Genomic DNA, 18,983 nt, shown 5'->3' on the forward strand with positions numbered 1-18,983 from the left:
TGCATGTATCAGTTTTATGCTATGCTCACATTACATAGCTTGATGATATTGCAGATAAATATGGTTTAATAGTATTGTTTTTATGTCATGCTCATTAAAGAAGATATAGCAGTTGAGAATGGTTCATAGTATCATATGATATGTGTGTGTGTGTGTGCCTAAAAAACATACCAAGAGTGATAGGAAAATGTGCAGGTACTATTGCATGTGGAATAAGTCAGCAATTCTGAAGATAGTAGTTGATACTGCAGTGATTTCAGTCCAAAACTTACACTACAAGAAAAGTGAGGTGTATTTTCAAGAAATTAAATCACAGAGTTGTGCATTTATGAAATTTTTTTGACAATTGTCTTGGAAGCTGAACTTATTATTAGCAATCATCCCCCCCCCCCCTCCGTTTGAAGTTTGAAGTAATAGTCGAGTAAACCAATTCTGTGTTGTGACTTAAATGAAAGGTTACCAAATTCTTACAAAAGAAACATCGGATCGCAGTTCCAATTTTGTCCTATGTGTGTCATAGATATTGTCATAGTCATGTGAATAGATATGGCCAAGTGTGGCATGTACATGAAGTTATTTAATAGCAAATATAGCAAATTGTATCCAGCCCTGCCTGCATAACCAATTTGATACATGCTTCCACCAGGTATGATCTGAAAGCCAACAATGCCATTCTGGCCGAGGAGAAGCATTTACCCATGTACAAGGACATGGAGACAACTTTTGATGTTGAATACATTCCAGGTGGTGCTACACAGAACAGCTTCAGGGTTGCCCAGGTAAGAGTCCGTGGAGCAACATGATTATGAAAATGGTAGGACTGAGGAGGGATTTTGCATACAAATAGTGTGTGTAAACAGTAGGTGTGCAAGGTCAAGTGAAAATTCTAAAATTTCACTTTTATTTTCCTTTGTTTTGAAAATGGTTCAAAGTATTCTCATGAAAATTGGTGTGATACCCGATAGTGTTTATTTGCCAGTCATGCGAAATGTCTAACATTGGCAAGATGTAATGTAGACCTTCATGTATATTGGGAGAATAATGTGATATAGCGGATGCACACCAGTCGCCACAGACTGGTTTTTCCTAATATTGCTCTGTGTGTATCATGTGTTTCTGTGTGTTTATTTGCCAGTCATGCGAAATGTTGTCCAACATTGGCAAGATGTAATGTAGACCTTCATGTATATTGGGAGAATAATGTGATACAGCGGATGCACACCAGTCGCCACAGACTAGTTTTTCCTAATATTGCTCTGTGTGTATCATGTGTTTGTGTGTGCAGGTGTCCGTTTGTACAGTTGATCTCTCACTTTTTGTGTCCATTGATCATGGTAATGCACAGTGGTAGATCATGCCTGACACATACACTTTATGTGAGATCAGCACCACAAACTATCAAGTCAATATCTGTTGCAGATGATGTAAGGAAGGACCAAAAAAAAAAAAAGAAGCGAAAACTCACTATTTGTTTTTGATTTTGTACATATTCATCCTGATGTAATTGTACATAGATCTACAGGTAAATATGTGGCTGAGAATAATGACAAGAGTAGAAATATAGGCAAATTAGTGAACAAATGAGCTTATTTATTGCTGCCTGCTGGAAACTTCAGACAGTGGCAATGACATTTTTTGATTGTGACTTGTGTGTCTGGTTTGAACTGGTTTGGTTTGTCATCTTATTGATTAAAAAAAAACCCAGCAACTACCTATTGCATTCAGATCTCATGATATTAATTAATAGCAGGAATGCCATATACATTTTCAAGTCCAAAGAATGTTGTTGGCAAATGGCTAGTGCATCGCCATGCATCCTTTCCTGTGTCGTGATTTAAAGGAGGGAAAAAATCTCTATAGCACTTTCCAGTGGCCTACTTTTGTCATGCACTGCCTGCATGGAACAAGGGAAGGTGTGTTGTCCGACTGTGAGTGTCATTAAAGGCAAGTCTGTGCATCCTGATGATAGGGCCGGCTGTCTGCCATGGTATCTGTCCTGTTCCATGGGCAGATTGCACCCAAGCCGTCCGGCTGATGGCACATCCAGGCTTGCCCAAGAAGCGAGGTAGCTACGAGCGGTCCCGACAGTCGTTCTCTGCCTTGTGCCGACTGGCTAGTCACATTCCGTGTGCGCACTGCATTATTTGTGATCGTCTGGATGACACGTCAAGTGTTTATTGCACTAAGATAGAAAGCTGTCATTGTATAAGAAATAACAGTTGAGATATACCAGGTAGACCTATATAATCCTCAAGGAGGGAACGAAAAGTATCACATTATGCTGTGATGTATGAAAGTGTTTGTTTTTTTTTTTCCCCCGTGGGGAAAAAAGGCATTTATCTGCACAATTTAGAAGATGTACTCATAATGTTGATGGTATGCTGTGATCTGTAAGTAGAGGTAGGGTTAGTGTTCAAAAAGAAAACCAGAAGATTCATTCTAAGGTGGATTTCTGAAGGTTTTGAGGGAAGTCTGTGTGGTTAGATATAAAGACTAAACTGATGGCTATGTTTTTATATGCTTTTATTACAAGGTTTAGGGGATGTTTGAGCAGCTGCATGTATCGTTCACAAGTTTAGTATCTATGTGAACAGCCGCAGCAGCACTGGAATGATTGCAAAGAAAGAGCTCTGGGTATTGCACAGACAACTTGATGAGAGCGTGAAGAAAGTAACTCCCCTTTCAGTAACTCATGAATGCATTTTTGGCCGGCTCCTGGTCTGAGGTTCGTTATTCCGAAGGTTCGTTAATCCGAAACACACAAAGTCCGTATACCTAGAGGTTCATTAATCCGAAAATGAAAAAGGGTTTGTTAATCCGAACATTTGCGGCGTTATTCCGAAGATTTGTTAATCCGAAAATGAAATTCGGAATAGCGAATCTTCGGACTGAAGAGCCTTCGGAATAACGAACCTTCGGATAACGAACTGTAACCGATTGAACAATACTTGTTTATCATGTCCACATACCGTAGTCCATAAACTGCAAGTAGTAGAGGCTACTATGTAATCCCGTGAGATTTTTGTGCCAAAATTGATTTTTTTGGCTAACTTTGTCAATTTGGGGGTGCTGAATCCAAAAAACTTTGGTTCCATTTTTTCCAACCACGTCTTCAGCCGCCATTTTGAATTTCAAAATGGCCGCCATAGCAAACTGTATTTTGACCCATATTTCATAAAGTGAGCATTGTTGAAGCTTCAAATTTGGTGCAAAATGCATGGGTGTGATGTCAGACACGCTGATATATCTTTTTCTGATATTGTGGATTGTTTTGATACAATTTGTAGGCTGCCATCTTGAATTTCAAAATGGCCGCCATGGGAAACTGTAATTTGACCCATATCTCATAGAGTGAGTATTGTAGAAGCTTCAAATTTGGTTCAAAATGCCTCGTTGTGATGTCAGACACTCTGATATATCTTTTTCTAATATTGTGGATTGTTTTGTACAGTTTGTAGGCTGCCATCTTGAATTTCAAAATGGCCGCCGTAGCGTTTTTACCCATATCTTAGGTTGCAATTATTGTAGAAACATCAATTTTTCAAGACTGCGCATGCTTGTGGTGTCCAACGTTCCAGTACAGCTGTTTCCTAATTGTGGATCATTAGACAGGTAACCATGTTGAAATTCAAGATGGCTGCTATATAGAAAACATATAATACTGTTGTAAGCGCCTTAGATGAATATGCCAAAATAGTTCTAGTTAGACCGAATTCATTTCCAGGTCAAGCAGAATGACAGCCATCTCTCAATTCAAAATGAGAGCCATCTCTCAAAATGGTCGCCATAAATTCAAAATGTAAGGACGAGGTTCCAATGACGTCATCAAGCCATGCTGAGGGGCAAAAACTGAGCATTGGGGGGGGGGGGGGGATACCCCTGTCCCATACATGTGGGCAAGCAAGCATGTAAGCGTTACATCCCATATAGCCAGGCGGGTGTATGCGGTTTCCAAATTGCGCGCTAAAGCGGTTTGTTTTTGCCTCTCAGGGAACACATTACTTTGCATCGTGGAACCTCGTTAATGATTACATTTAATCGCAGTCAGAAAAATATTTGTACAAAAGCAACCATTGATACAATTGAAGGTGATCTTCAAAAACTTGATGCTGCCTCGAGAGATTGAAGACAAACAATGAAAAGTCTCGCAATGGCAAGAAATGTCACGGTCACCCTACCAGGCATCCCATTCACAAGCTTGTTTGTTGGCCACAAACTGAAACAAGATTTGCCAGACACTAGATATATTTCTAGAATAATGCAGAATGAATAAGGAATGAGTAGCCTCTTTCCTGATTGCCCTTGAGTGAGTCATCTTCAATTATTAAGACTTCCAAGATGCTCACTGCTGTTCAGCCTATGATTCTAAAGCAACAAAGGAGCAATAATAGCTTAGTTCTGTGACACTTTGCGTGCATCAGAATTCCTCCGCAATTTAGAAGACCATCACATGAGGTAATCTCAAAAATTAATTGTCACTGCCTTGAAGCTGATGAATGTGGTGTTTGGCATTCAGCTATAGGAAACATGCAAGGGGGATATTTTAGAAAGAGATGAAAAGGGCAGTTTTCATCTTCTGTACTAAGAATTTGTATCTAAGAGAATGAAAATATATTCATTTCTCGGATAGTATGAAAAGGCCAGACATTCAGCTCGTGCAATCAAAATACACCATGTAAGATCGGATCCAAAGTCATTAAGCATAAGAGGATCACCAACTTCTCAAAACATTTCTACTGGTTCTACAGTCTAATAGACCTGTCATTATGCAGTCATTGCTGGACGATACAATTATCGGAAGGTATAAGTTCTAAGTAATTCTACAATCACTCTTCATCTCATAATTTCACGGCCTTCTCCTCATTCTCACTCAAAAAGGTTCCTTTTTTATACCCATGCCTTAGAAATCCACAAAACTGAGCCAAATAATCAGCCTGAAAGTTGAAATACTTAGCAGTCATTTCTATCTGACACAGAGACCACATCACGGAAAGAAAAGAAACAAAGGGTTCATCAAAGATGCCATGGGAGCTGTCACCCGTCACTCACAATGAGGAAACAGATAGCGTCATTCCATTGTATGTATTAGATGCTACTTCAAGAGCAACGGGAAAATTAGAGATATTGATGATTATTACGTATACACTGACATTTCAATTCTCCTGATAGATCTTGTAAGTTTGCTTTACTTACTGCATTGCATGATGTCTGCTCCATCACTGGAAAATTGTTAAAATGATAAAAGTACAATTGACATTATTGAGAGATTATATGTTCTGCCGTTCGTTGTGAAAAAACAACAACTATAAAGGTCTGCTTTATCATGCCTTTCATGGTGCTGGCTGAAGTTGAAAATTTGAGGATGTCTCAAAGAGCAGATGGACCAAGAAGTATCTGAACCTGGAATCATGCAGAATGTGAAATGACACAGTCCATGCCTTCCAGAAGTTTGGCGTGGATGACTTCAATCAGGACAATCTTCCGCTTTGCCCTGGTAGAGTCTTGGTTACTCTTGATACAACACATCGAGAGAGCAAACCTTGTCAACTCTCACAACCTAATTTGTGCCTCTACTACAGGGAAATTATGATATATTACATTGTAGCTATTTCCAGAGGGTATCCATAAACTGTTAAATTAAATACTTGGAGCTTCCTACACAAACGGTGGCCACAGAATTCATTATCATGCTCATAGCAAGAAATGCAAAAGTCATTGTTTCTGGAAGAATTTTATAGAACCAATCCTCCCCGTGTACAGCCTTAAAGTGCTGTGACTTCAAAAACTCATGCAGGGAATGAGCCTAGAAGACATTATATCTATTAAAGTGACTATCTCACAAATTTTTAGAATATAGGGCTAATATTGTAAACTCTACAAGCAAATCGTCTAAATGGGGCATTTAGTCACTCAGACTCAGTTATTAAGAAGTTCTTTTGAAAGTCATTTGTTTTGACGTCAGAATCACATGATTTCCCATTCACAATTTTTACGTAACGCTACGCTTTTAAAGGAATGTTTCCCATGGCAGCCATTTTGCATTTCAACATGGCAGTGTACCTACGGGACAGCAATTCACTGAAGTGATTGACTTACACATGAGTGTTCCAGCATGCTTGGGTTTGCAGTTTAATGATCTTACAGCACCAAATATGGTCGAAATCCATCTTAAATTTCAAGAGTGGCGGCCAACGCGAATAATTCATTATTACAGAATGTATAGGCTCTATGTGTTTGTTTTAAAAAGAATGTACACTGTACACCACCATATAGACATTCATTGCTTGTAACCGGAGATATTAGCTGAAAAGCAGCCATTTTGAATGTTAAGATGGTCGCCTTGAAAGTGATCTGCAATTTCAGGGAGGGGAAAAGTGCATCTGAATGTTCAACATTATAAGCCTGGTTTATGCCCGAAATGTGAATTTTCTTTATTGCCTACAACAGCCCCTAGCAACATGAGACATTGGTCAAAATATACGTTTTGGTATGGCGGCCATTTTTAATTTTAAGATGGCCGCCTTCAATATCAAAATGAACCATCGTTTCAGAAAAAGATGTTTCAGAATGTCTGATAGCATACGCATGCTCTTTGCCCCGAATTACAACCTTACTCAATGTATACGATATGAGATACAGGCCCAATTACGTTTGTTATGGTGGCCATTTTGAATTTCAAGATGGCTGCCAATAAAATGATCCATCATTAAAAAAAATGTACATGTTAGTATGCCTTACATCACAAGCATGCTTTTTACCCCGAATTTTATACTTTCCATAATGCTGATAACCTTAGATATGGGTAAAATATATTTAGCTATGGCGGCCATTTTGAATTTCAAGATGGCTGCCTAAAAATTGTATTAATACTATCTACAGTATCAGAAAATGGTGTACCAGAATGTCTGACATCATAAACATGCTTTTTTCATCAAATTTGAGCCTTCGATGATGCTCACATTATGAGAATTGGGTAAAAATACAGTTTACTATGGCGGCCATTTTGAAATTCAAAATGGCGGCTGAAGACGTGGTCGGAAAAAATGGAACCAAAGTTTTTTGGATTCAGCACCCCCAAATTGACCAAGTTAGCCAAAAAAATCAATTTTGGCACGAAAATCTCACGGGACCCAATATTTCGACATAGCAGACTGTACTAAAGTGTGAACCATAGGATCTGTCACAGTTTAACATTTTTTTCTTGTAGTGAATTCAAATTTCAAATCACAAGCTACATGTTGTACACTTATACTGCTGTATCTGATCAACCGTCTGACTGTTTTTCATCAGGTACCAGCCTGTTTGTTCATGAATCATTCATTATTTGTTCATGAGAGATTCAAAATGACTTGATAAGGTGCTTTGTGTGTTATCTCTGATCATATGCAGCTGGAAGTGTAATGATTTTTTTCTCTTTTTTTTTTTGGGGGGGGGGGGGGGGGAGAGAAGGTTTCCATGAGTTGAATGTTTTGTAAGTATGGGTCACAGTAATAGTGCAGACTCTGACATTTCATGTAGTGACTTCATATCTTTTCAGGGTGTTACAAACCCGTTTGGCCACTTTCCAAGGGCAGGTGCCGTAATCCCGTTGTTGGGCAGGCAATTTGATGGATAATTGCATGTTATGAGTATGGGACCCATGCCTATGGCCTCATTTGGATGAGTCGGAGAAGGGGAGTCCAAAGGCTGATGTCGACTCTGAACATCACACAGTCTTTGGGGCGTCGCCAGAAACATTCAACGAAAGACAACGGAAATCCTTGTCAATGGTTTGTCAACAAAGACAAATTACGACTAATGGGATTTTGAGATATGATCTCGTCAAAATGTTACCATTCAAAGATCAAGCAGAAACATGTGATAAGACTTGGTAGTTGTCAGCCGCTTGCCAGATGTAGAACATTTAAACACAGGTCAGACATGTCTGAACAAGTTGTTTTGAAAAAGCAGAGAGCACTGGGTGAAGTCAAGCCTATTGATGTGAGCTGTCCATGATTTATCTTCCAATCAAGAAATAAACATCATAACAAGCTATAGTGTGCATAGTCTGTTTGATGAAAATTCATCAATGAGACCCATTGATATTGGCAAATCGAAATGTGAAAATGGGTTGAATTATTGCCCTGGCATTTACACTAGAATGAAACAAACAAAATGTTTTCTGCTTGTGAAACTTGTATGGATATCTTTATTATCATTATTTGCTAAGTTCTAGGTACTTGCCTAGCAACTTCTGCAAAAATTATGAATGTTGGAAAAATACATACCTGCTTTGTTTTTCCTTCCCTTTTGCTACTTAATTTCCTTATAAAGAAAGCATGCACAGATGTTAGGGGCTAGTTTGGTTGATCTTAGGGTAGTATTTGTGGAAGTGAGCGCCTTTCAAGCATTTGTAATGCTGAGGAATACAATTCGTAGATAATGACATTTTTAACCTGTTGAGGATGAGTCCCGAGTGTACTTGGGCAAGTGTCTATGGGAAATGTGTATTGTAGCAAGATCAGCCCATCCACAACAAGTTACAAAGTGTTCACTGAGCGTTCTTTTGAAGAAAGATGTGTTTTTATCCTCCCCCCACATTCTCAATCAGTGGATTCTTGACCAGCCAGGAGTCAGCACCTTCTTCGGCTGCATTGGGGACGACGACTTCGGCAAGCGTCTGAGCGAGGGGATGCAGAAAGCGGGCAGCACGGCGCGTTACCTCATCAACAAGGAGATTCCCACCGGGTCCTGTGCCTGTCTCATCACCGGTAGCAACAGGTAGGGAGGAGGAAAGGTTAAGGCTCTGTGTTGATGTGAAGTGTGAGCACAACTGTTTAATATATCATCCATGTCATTGATGTCATATGATGTAGGTTTTTGGTACCCTGGGGTAGCAAATAGAAATCTGCCATTTTGTTGAATTTTTATAATTTTTATAATTTTGTTGGTTTCAACATTGTAGCTTGGGTTATCAAAAAATAGGTGAAAGTAAATTTTAGTGCTGTCTGGAAGAAAGTTTTGTTACAGCAATGAGTTTCAGCAGTGCAGCAGCATCAGGACATCACCGCTCATCATACACACTGCAACATACATCAGTGATCTCAGTGTCACACACAGACAGCAGCACCGCACTATGCATTACCAGTCCACTGAAGATGTGAAATAAGTGATAAATGGAGATTTAATTGTGGATTAAAATGATCTCATTCTGAATTGCTGTGCAAAATTGTTATTATATATTTCCAGAAAGGTATTCAAATGGTGTTATTGTTGTTGTTGCAGTTGTTGCTGTTGTTGTTGTTGTTGTTGTTGTTATTATTATTATTATTATTATCATTATTATTATTGTTATTACTATTACTATAGTTACTATAGTAAAAGTAATCAGAACATAGCTTATTTGGCATTGGAATTGTTATTACCAACTGCTGAAATTTGGCCACCGCAATGGCAGTGTGTAACTGTGCATCTTATAAACATAAGATGCCGATACACAATGCCATAACTCAGGGTATGACAGTACCCTGGGGTACAACGTGGTGCATCATTTATATAATCGCGCAGGGGATGCAGTCTTGTTCAAAGAAACGTGATCACCATGGCAGCCTTTTTGGCATGGGGTACTGAGGGCCAAAACCCTGTAAATTTCAATCACTATCTTTGTGTGCAACTTGAATGTGTAAATTCTCTTGTGTGCAGATATTATTAGAGGTAAAGAACAATACATTATATAACTGTTTGCGAGGCTCCTGAAGAGGTAGTTACAGCACATTTAATGCATGCAGTAAAGGGGATGCTAGGAAAAAGCTTAATCAAGGTTGGGTTTGTCTTGGAGCCCAAGCTTAGGTAACCATCAAGCACCCCCCCCCCCTTGTGTATCTAAAGATGTGGTCTTTTCTGCCCAAATGCTGTACCCGATATGCACTCCCAAAGACCAGGTGACCTGCATAGTAAATTAGATAAAGGCCAGAATTCAAGGTAAAGGGACCAATGTCTTTGGATTCCCGACAGCCAGCACTTCAAGTTTTATACACTTGCCCTGTTCAGCCAATTAGAAACATTTTGGAGCTCATTTTAAAGGTGAGCGGTCCCAGATGTGCTGAGTTGGCAGTAAATTAATTGTTGACAGGAGCAAAGGTCGCAACAAACACTGTGCAAGCCTCGATGGTGCTCATACACTTACTGGCCTCTGTTTACGTTAGCATTGTGTAGTATATCTTTGTTAGTCAAAGGGCTTTGCTCAGTGAATCCTGGTTGCCTTGAGCTCAGGAAATAGTACAATCTCCGTTTAATTGCATTGGATTGGTGAGAGCAGATTTCACCCAGCTAGCCAAGAGTACTTGATATGAAGAGAAAAAGAGAAAGGGGGTGGGAATGCTCATATCTTTTGTGATTGTTTCTTTAGATTTTATTCAATGACAGAAATTCCTAACTTCAACTCGTATCCTCGTATCCTATTATGCAGAGACTGCAATGTTCTGACAATTTTATGTGACTAAGAAGAATTATTTCCTGCAAGGCTTGATTTGACCCATAAGGTTTGAAGAAGAAAATTTTGTATTATCAAGAGTAGTTGAGACAGTAGTCATAAAACCTGTACATATGAATCAGATCTACATACGTATCTGATCTCAATGAAGGTGCTATAGACTGATGTGAACTGTTTCTTTGTAGTCCTCAATAAGATGAAGTGAATGGTAGCGTCATATGACAAGATCTTTACGATGAAAGATAGCCAGGTAAATGAAATTGATTGAACTGATGCGGAATGGTGCTTTAAGGACCAACACTCATGAATATTTTGTAATTTTGTAATCCACTTGATTACAATTGTAGTTGAGTACATTGTAATGTCAGCTAGGTATACTCCAAGCTCATATGGGTGCACTGCTCTGTTACAAAGAGAATTGTTGTAGAGTAAGATTGATATGTAAAACCTTCCTCTTTTCTCACTCTGGATGACTGGTTCCAGATCGCTGTGCGCGAATCTTGCCGCCGCCAACCACTACAAGAAGGATCATCTCATGCTCCCCGAGAACTGGGCGTACGTCGAAAAATGCCGAGTCATTTACTCCGCTGTGAGTCCGAGATCCTCTCTGCATTTCATAGATAATGGTGGTGGTTAACTGTCGATGGTGATAATGATGATGTGGATCATGATTGATGTTGGTTCAGAAGAGAACATGTAAAATATGACAGCAGTGGTTAAGACAAAGAAATATGATGAAGAAGAACAGGAGGAAAAGTTAATTACCATTTATTTATTAATGTATTCATGTTTTCTTTAAAAAATACAGGGTAGGCACATACAGTTTGCCAACTGCTTTACAATGGCACCCTGTATATATGTGACCCTGCACCTCAAAACAAACAAAAAGTCGCCAGACATGAACTTTTAGTTGAGACCATATTCTGAAAGAGCAGACTTTAAGCTTTAAAATGATGTATAAATCAATTCAAATGGACTCTCCTAACCTATCTAAATATTGGAAAGAAAGCACAAACTCAGGAAAAGTGTGAACTGAGAAAAGAGGCTCTGAAGTACAGTGTCTATTCAAGCGCTTAATCTTTGCCAAACCGTGCTGGCTTTGCGATGAATGGGACAAAAAACAGGAAGTAAACCACCAGAGTAACAACAATGAAGGGATTATCAGATTAAACTGAAATTAAGCATGACTCATTAACACATTCTTTCCATAATCAATGCCAACTTTCAAAGCAGTTGCACTATCCTTTCAAAAGTTATTAGAGTGGAAACTGAAGAGTGTGGACAAGGCTTTTCAGAAATGAAAAAGGGATTTTAAAGACACACCTAATCACACTATTTTACCAAAAAATTTTCGAGATAAACTGCTAAAAAAACACACTTTCCTGTCCGTTTTATTATACCAAATTTTAGCATAATGTAAAAGAAGACCCGCTCTTTCAGAAAATATGAAAAAGTCAAGTTCGGCTAGGTTGACCCATTTCACTTATTTTCAGTCCTCACGCAAAATCAGTGTGTGCGACTTTATGTTCGTTTTGACGTGCACGGTCACATATACAAAAATAGAATGACAAATGGTATGATTCAAACAAATACAATGAAGTACCATTCAAAAAAGGAAAGAAAAAGGTTTATCATGATGCTGATGATCAAGTAAATGATAATAGTATTGTCATATTATGAAATTAATGATGAAGATGAAGAAAAAGATGATTGTGATATTGATGATATTGGTGACAAGGGGTGTGTCAAGGAATGTGATGTGCAAAGTTGGAAGGAGATGAGTGGGATTGATGGTGCTGGTCATTGAGATAATAGTTATGAGGAATACAAAGACTGGTAGCATTTATCACAAATTTGTGTTGTTCCCTTCTGCTTTGTAGAGATATGATTGCATCATTTTGTAGAATATATCAAGTGTTATGGTATAAAAGGAGTCATTGATCCCCTTGCTTGTTTTGTTTGCAAGTGTTCAAAGAATGTGTATATTTTGCATCTTGAAAACTTACAAGTCTGTTATATGTTTGTTTTTCATTGCAATGCCCAATTTCTTTCGAAAGCCAATTCAGTATGGAGTCCAGGAGGTGTTTCATAAAGCTGCACGTAAAGTTACGAGTGACTTACGAGCGACTGGTGATCAGTTCTTGTCCTGAATTATGGAAATTCTGATAAGTATAGCACATCAGAACTGATCACCAGTCGCTCGTAAGTTGTTCGTAACTTTACGAACAGCTTTGTGAAACAGGGTCCAGCAATCAATCATTGGACCAAAATAAATACTTTATTTCTTGGAGGTTATATGCTATGATATCATTCACCCATTGTGCCTGTGTCCTCATCATGAACTTCGATACAACCTTTCATGTCCAGGGTTTCCATTTAACCGTCGCTCCAGATGCCATGATAGAGCTTGGTAAGCACGCCACCGAGAAGAATAAGATCTTCTGCACCAATCTCTCGGCACCGTTTCTCAGCCAGTTCTTCAAGGAGCCCCAAATGCAGCTGATGCCCTACGTCGACTACCTCTTTGGCAACGAGACGGTGAGCTGTTCATAAGTCCTTCTGCCAGGCAACTGTAGACCTGTATGGTTTGGGAGATGTTCTTCGTGTTAATGTCTATTTCCGCCATGACTGGGGGGCTTCAGTATGTCTAACAATAGTTAATTAATGCATTGAAATATACTGTAGCAATGTGCCAGATCATTGCATAAACCATTACATCATATTTTTTCTTTTTATTTTGGAACCCCCCCCCCCCCCCTTTATGGCTGACTAAAAGTGAATAGTTCTATAAGCCAGTTCGTAGTTCTGCTTTGTGCATGACCAGAAAAAGGTCAGTTGTACCAACAGCCATGTTGGTTTTTAAAATCACAGAGATGAGCATCGGTGATGTAATGATTATTCATGTAATCTTTATAAGTGGTGCTTGCCAACAAATCTGCCTCACAGAAAGCCAGGTATTTGTCAATTTTGACACAGAAAAAAAAAACTGTTCATGCCTTCAGTGCAAAATAAGGAAACGAATGCTTTAAAAAAAAAAGTGTTCATTGATGGGCCATTCTGGTCACCTGGTCTATGCACGTTCATTCTTCGTTTGAACATAAACTCCATAAATTAATATGTCGGGCAAGCTTGTAGGCTTTATTTTGCTTTGAAAACGAATGAAGTGCATAAGCAACTGAAAAAGAATAAAGAACCGTTATTTAAACCAATGTGCACATGGACTAATAACGAGCTGGCTTATGGTGATAAAATACGCCAAACCAAAATGGAGAGTTGGCATCTTAAGTTTATATTGAGTGTATGTGGCCATTAACCTGTTGAGGACGAGTCCTGAGTATACTCGGGCAAGTGTCTATTGGAAATACGTGTTCTTGTAAAATCAGCCCGTCCTCAACGAGTTAAGTAAGCATATAAATGCCTTGAGGCAAATGACCAACAGCGGGTCAGTTCCCCTTTCAGAGGACTAAGTGATAAAGACGAGCATGACACATTAGTGTTAGATCTTATATAACAGCCATTGAGGATAAATTGCCAATTACAACTTCTTCTCTTTTTTTTCTCCTCCAAAGTATTAGAAAATAATTTAACACCAGTGAGGAAGGTAATGTTTGTGAAATAAATCCTAAACTGAAAGTGAAATGTCTGAAACGTTTGTAAGGCAGTACATGTTGTGTAACGGAAATCCATGCCATCATGTCTTCCATCTTTCAAGACGGACTATTAAGCGATACATTTAAAGGGTTTCTTCGCTCAGTTTGTGGTGGTATGCTGTGAAGAAATTGAGGCTTCTATTCTGCACATGCTCTCAATCCTCAAGAGCAGGCAATCTTATGATGTGTAGATCAATGCACATGGATATTTTGCACTGTTGAAACAAGCAGACAGCTGATATGATTACCAATTCTACCAATTACTGTAATCATTTGCTTATTATGCCCCCATCAAAGAGGAAAAAAAAAAGGGGGGGGGGGGTTCAAGAATCTGTGGTCTGTCAGGTGGGTGGTCTGCAAATATTGCAGACCAAACTGCTTCTGCTCCAGATTTGAAGCGATTCCAAAGAAATTTGGCACCCATGTTGAGCTCATTGTGAAGTTGTGCAAGATACAATTTTCCACAGTAACGGAAAGTATGTTGCCATGGTAACAGTACATTATGTCCCCCAAATCAGGTAAGAGGCCTCCAAATTGAACTACTTCTCCAGTTTCTCAGCAATTCACAAGGAAATTGGCACCCATGATAAACTTGACATAAAGATAAACTTGACATAAAGTTGTGCAAGACACATTTCAAGATTACTGGCAATTTTGTTGCCATAGTAACAGGGCATTGTGTCCCCCCCCCCCAAAAAAAAAAAAAAAATCAGGGGGGAAAACATTGGAGATTGAACTTCTTCATTATGTGTGTGTGTGTGATTCAGAAGAGATTTGGCACACAAATTTATAAGAGTAGTGGAAAGTACATCGCCATTGTTACAGTGCAATTATGGCCCCGAAATTTTTATTTACAGCTTATGTGAAGTTACTGGTTATCATTATTCTTGGTAGTAGTAATCCAGTATAGAATTGTTGTGCAGGGGACGTTAATCACCTGTAGTGATATTTTTAGTTGTGTTTGGTAATGAGAAAACAACCTTGGAAAGGGTTCATTAGTCTACAGTGGTAATTATAGTCATTTAAAAAAAAAAAAAATTGAAACCAAAACCAAAACTACAACACATGAAAAGACTGTAACTTTATCATCCAGCACAACATTGTATGTAATTCAATGTGGCAATTCTCTTCATGGCTCTGCCCATGATATTGTTGCCAGAAAAGCGAAATGTGTGTTCATGTTTAATTTGCACTTATATGGCGGATATATGCTGTAGAGATGTGTTAGATTGCACAAGTTGATTCCACAAGAGATCAGGCGATGTCATATTATAGAAAGTTGGCATGAGAGTGACGAATGTTGACAGGACTGAAGGACTTAGTTCGTCCATGTGATTGAGAGTTGCCTTGGAATGTCGAGTTAGTTTCAGAGGATATGTTAATGCGGAAGACTCGTCTGCCACATTTTCATATGGAGTGTCTGTAAAAGCCTGAAATATTGAATTCTGGAATTCATGAGCGGGTAATTAAAGCAAGACATATTAGGAAAAGGAACTGAAATATTGATATGAGAGCAAGAATATCATACAAAACAGAAACATGCAGAAAGAAACATGGAAACCCAAGTGAAACAAGTAGACAAATTCTGCATCTTCTAGAGTCATGGAATATCAATTTGTCTTCAGTTGGGGGGGGGGGAACCCTTCTGTGGATATACCAAAGACACATCTCATTCTACTTTCTTTCTTATGTCAGAATTCTTCAGTATATTCCATCAGGTAGAGGCTTGTGGAACACTTGGTTTACAAAGGAGAATTGTGAAGAAAATACAGAATAGCCGAGAGTACATATTATAGACTTTTAAATGCAAACTCTGATAGTCGCAAGTATGGATGTGTATGATTTATATGTTGTGAGATCAGATGCATAATACTGTATCAAATATTCAGCATGATCTTGAAAATGCAATGATAATAAATAATGATAATACATCATATATTTGTAACACGCTTAATACACTGTTTCTAAGCACAAGTGGGAAGCGACAAAAGGAAGGAAAAGGAAAAATTAAAACAGGTGATAACAAACATGTCAAAAATACAAATGACATATGTCACACGATGAGACAGAGAGGGGAAGATGTATGGTATACGCCATATATTTCACAAATTTTTCTGCAAATCGGGACTCCCCAATAATTTCGCGAGTGGTTTAATTCGTGATCATGTAGCACAGTACCAAAAGGAGAACTGTATGGGTGCACGTCACATTTATGTCAGTATGAGAGTCAATATTTTCGCATGTTTGTAAATTTGCGAATAGCATCCCACTCACAAAATTCATAAAAATAAAAATCTCACAAAATATTTGTTGTATACAGTAGCTCATAAAAGATGTCTGAAGTGAAGTGGAGAGGACGAAGCAATCACTCGACGCAGGTTTTGCTTCACTTGATAATTGCTGGAAATTGGTTCCCAGCAGGACTAAACGTTGTGACAAGGAAGTAGAGGGAGAGATAATAGTAGCAGAGAGAGAAAACAGTAATGTGAAGAGGTGAATAGTGACAGAGGATTGATGGGTGGAGAGTTTAAGGGTAAGTTCACCCAAACATATGTGTGGATTGAGTGAATGTAGCAAACTGTTGCAGTCTTCTCATTCAGTGATGGCTTCTCCAAAACTTTGAACCTCGTATCTCTTGAATGGATTGGCCGAGTTTCCTCAAACTTTCACTGATGTGTTCCGTCTGATATTGCTGCATTCACTCAATCCACACATATGTTTGGGTGAACTTGTCCTTCAAGAGAGCGAGAGAGAGAGAGAGAGAGAGAGAGAGAAAGAAATTGGGAGTTCTTTTGTCCAGAGATACCAGTTTTCAGGTAAAAGCCTGAATTCAGACCCTGGTTGTATCAGAGTTCAAGCCCTTTCCTGTGCATAGTAGCCCCTCTCTTTCATTCTATCTCGCATCCCTGCTTGCTGTAAATTAGTTCTTAGCAGAGCTAGGATAGTAAAGGAGGAAGATAGGAAGACAGTGCAAAAGTTAATGTCAAAATCAAACTATCTTTTACACGTACCATGGAAATTTGTCACAAATCATGACGAAGGATTCATTATTTTCAGCAAGATCAAGTATCCTATGCAGTATTTCTAATTTCCTCCTCTTCCTCCTCCTTCTCTCGCAGGAAGCAGCGGTCTTTGCAAAGGAACAGGAGATGGGGGTAAGTATCGTGTCACTATTTCATTTTTGTGATTAGGGAGCTTTAAATTTTCGTGACGGAGATGCTCAGAGGGAAAAAAACCTATTCTGAGCATGCGCAGAATCACGTATCAAAGTCCATCTATTTATAGCTCGCGTCATCCGAGTTTTCACTACGCGCTCTCTGCTATTTTTACGTCCACTCATATCACGACGTAGAGAGCTACTTCATGAACCGATCACATGGGGGCGCCATTTTATTCTTTATAGGTTGCGTCTCCGCCTAGTTTATAGCTACTTTTCAACACGACGCAGGGAGAGAGGAGAACGTCCAGCTCAAGCGTCGTCTCAAGCGTCCACGCCGCAAATCTAAAGCTCCCTGTTGTAGAAAAAGTAGAGAATTGTCTTCTGTACAGGCAGTTGCTGGCTCATGCTCCTTGAAAGGTTTGACTATGAACCAGCATTTAAATTGTAGCCTTCACAATCACCTGATTAGTAAAATTTTTGAAAATGAAATCCCCTCAAAATATATGGCATATACAGTACTCTTATTTTGGCTTTAATAACTGAATTGATTCATGTCTGTGACATTGAAATGAGCATGTGGATGTCAGAAAGTGTCACGTATCAGAATATGCAGAAAGATTCAGATATGAGATGAACGTTATGAAGTGTCTCAAAACCGCCCAAATTTGAGAAGAGTATTTGGGAAATCTACCCTGTAAAGCTTTCCAAAGTCATAACTGATAGACTGCTTGTCTACATTGTGTTCTACTTGAAAGGTGTCACTGGGTGCGTTCGAGCGCTCTAAAGCGAACCAAAGCGAACTGAACCAAAGCGTACCATACCGAACTGTGCCAGATTTGAAGCGTTCGAGCGCTCTGTAGAGAAAGCATACCTCACCAGTTGTTTTTAGAAAAGGTCACGCATTTTGTAGCAAGAATGTCATCCACCTGGCGCTTGAACTACTTACAGCTGTCCCGAACAAAGAGAATGAACTCTTTGCGTTATGACGTATATGCATGATACATGCATTCTCACCTGCGAACTTTTGGTACGCTTTTGGTATGCTTTTGGAGCACATCGGGAAGTGGTCCACTTCTGGCTCGGCACAGTACGGTACGGTACACTTTAGGAGCGTTCCAGCGCTACTCTGGCATTGGTACGTTACGGTACAGTTCACTTTAAGAGAGCGCTCGAACGCACCCACTCTTAAATATTACATTCATTGCATTTCTGCGTGTACTATGTGTGGAGAATGTTAACCAGTCCATTGTCTTTTATTATCTGTCAGACTGAGGACCTTGGGGAGATAGCTCTGAAGGCAGCTGCTCTGCCCAAGGAAAACAAGGCGAGGGAGAGAGTTGTTGTCATAACTCAGGGAGACAAACCGACCATCATAGCCAGTGGTAAGTTCATCTTTTTTTTTTTCTGTCTCCCTCTCTCTCGCATTAAAACCACTATTTAACCCTAAAAAGGCCGGGGGAGGGTTTGAATGAACCTCCCCATGACATTGTTTGTGACTATTCCACCGCATGAAATTTTTTGACCGCGCCGTCCGCTGACTTTTTACTTTCATGTCTCGCACATCTTTTGACACCATTTTTGCGAAAATCGCGCGTTCCGTTACGACGCTTTTATACAATTGGACATGCCTGTCAGACCGAAAATGGCTCAAAAACGTGATTTTGTGTATAAAGTCTATGCAAACAGAGTTTTCTCTAGATAG

General features: G+C 39.2%; 1 protein-coding gene across 2 annotated transcripts in view; it reads left to right on the forward strand.

The window, feature by feature from the left end:
• Positions 1 to 18,983, forward strand: part of LOC139728819 (uncharacterized) — a 35,192-nt gene that overhangs the window by 11,635 nt on the left and 4,574 nt on the right. For both annotated transcript variants that reach the window (XM_071639754.1, XM_071639755.1), the window contains exons 3-8: positions 647 to 779; positions 8,591 to 8,760; positions 10,955 to 11,060; positions 12,839 to 13,009; positions 17,241 to 17,276; positions 18,549 to 18,663. In XM_071639754.1, coding sequence (XP_071495855.1) covers positions 647 to 779; positions 8,591 to 8,760; positions 10,955 to 11,060; positions 12,839 to 13,009; positions 17,241 to 17,276; positions 18,549 to 18,663 — 731 coding nt within the window. The remainder of the gene's footprint in view (positions 1 to 646; positions 780 to 8,590; positions 8,761 to 10,954; positions 11,061 to 12,838; positions 13,010 to 17,240; positions 17,277 to 18,548; positions 18,664 to 18,983) is intronic.

The sequence above is a fragment of the Diadema antillarum genome, unplaced genomic scaffold (genome assembly GCF_040938485.1).
Source record: "Diadema antillarum isolate AM-2024a unplaced genomic scaffold, OU_Dant_1.0 seq00000203_RagTag, whole genome shotgun sequence".
In the NCBI taxonomy this organism is placed as follows: domain Eukaryota; kingdom Metazoa; phylum Echinodermata; class Echinoidea; order Diadematoida; family Diadematidae; genus Diadema; species Diadema antillarum.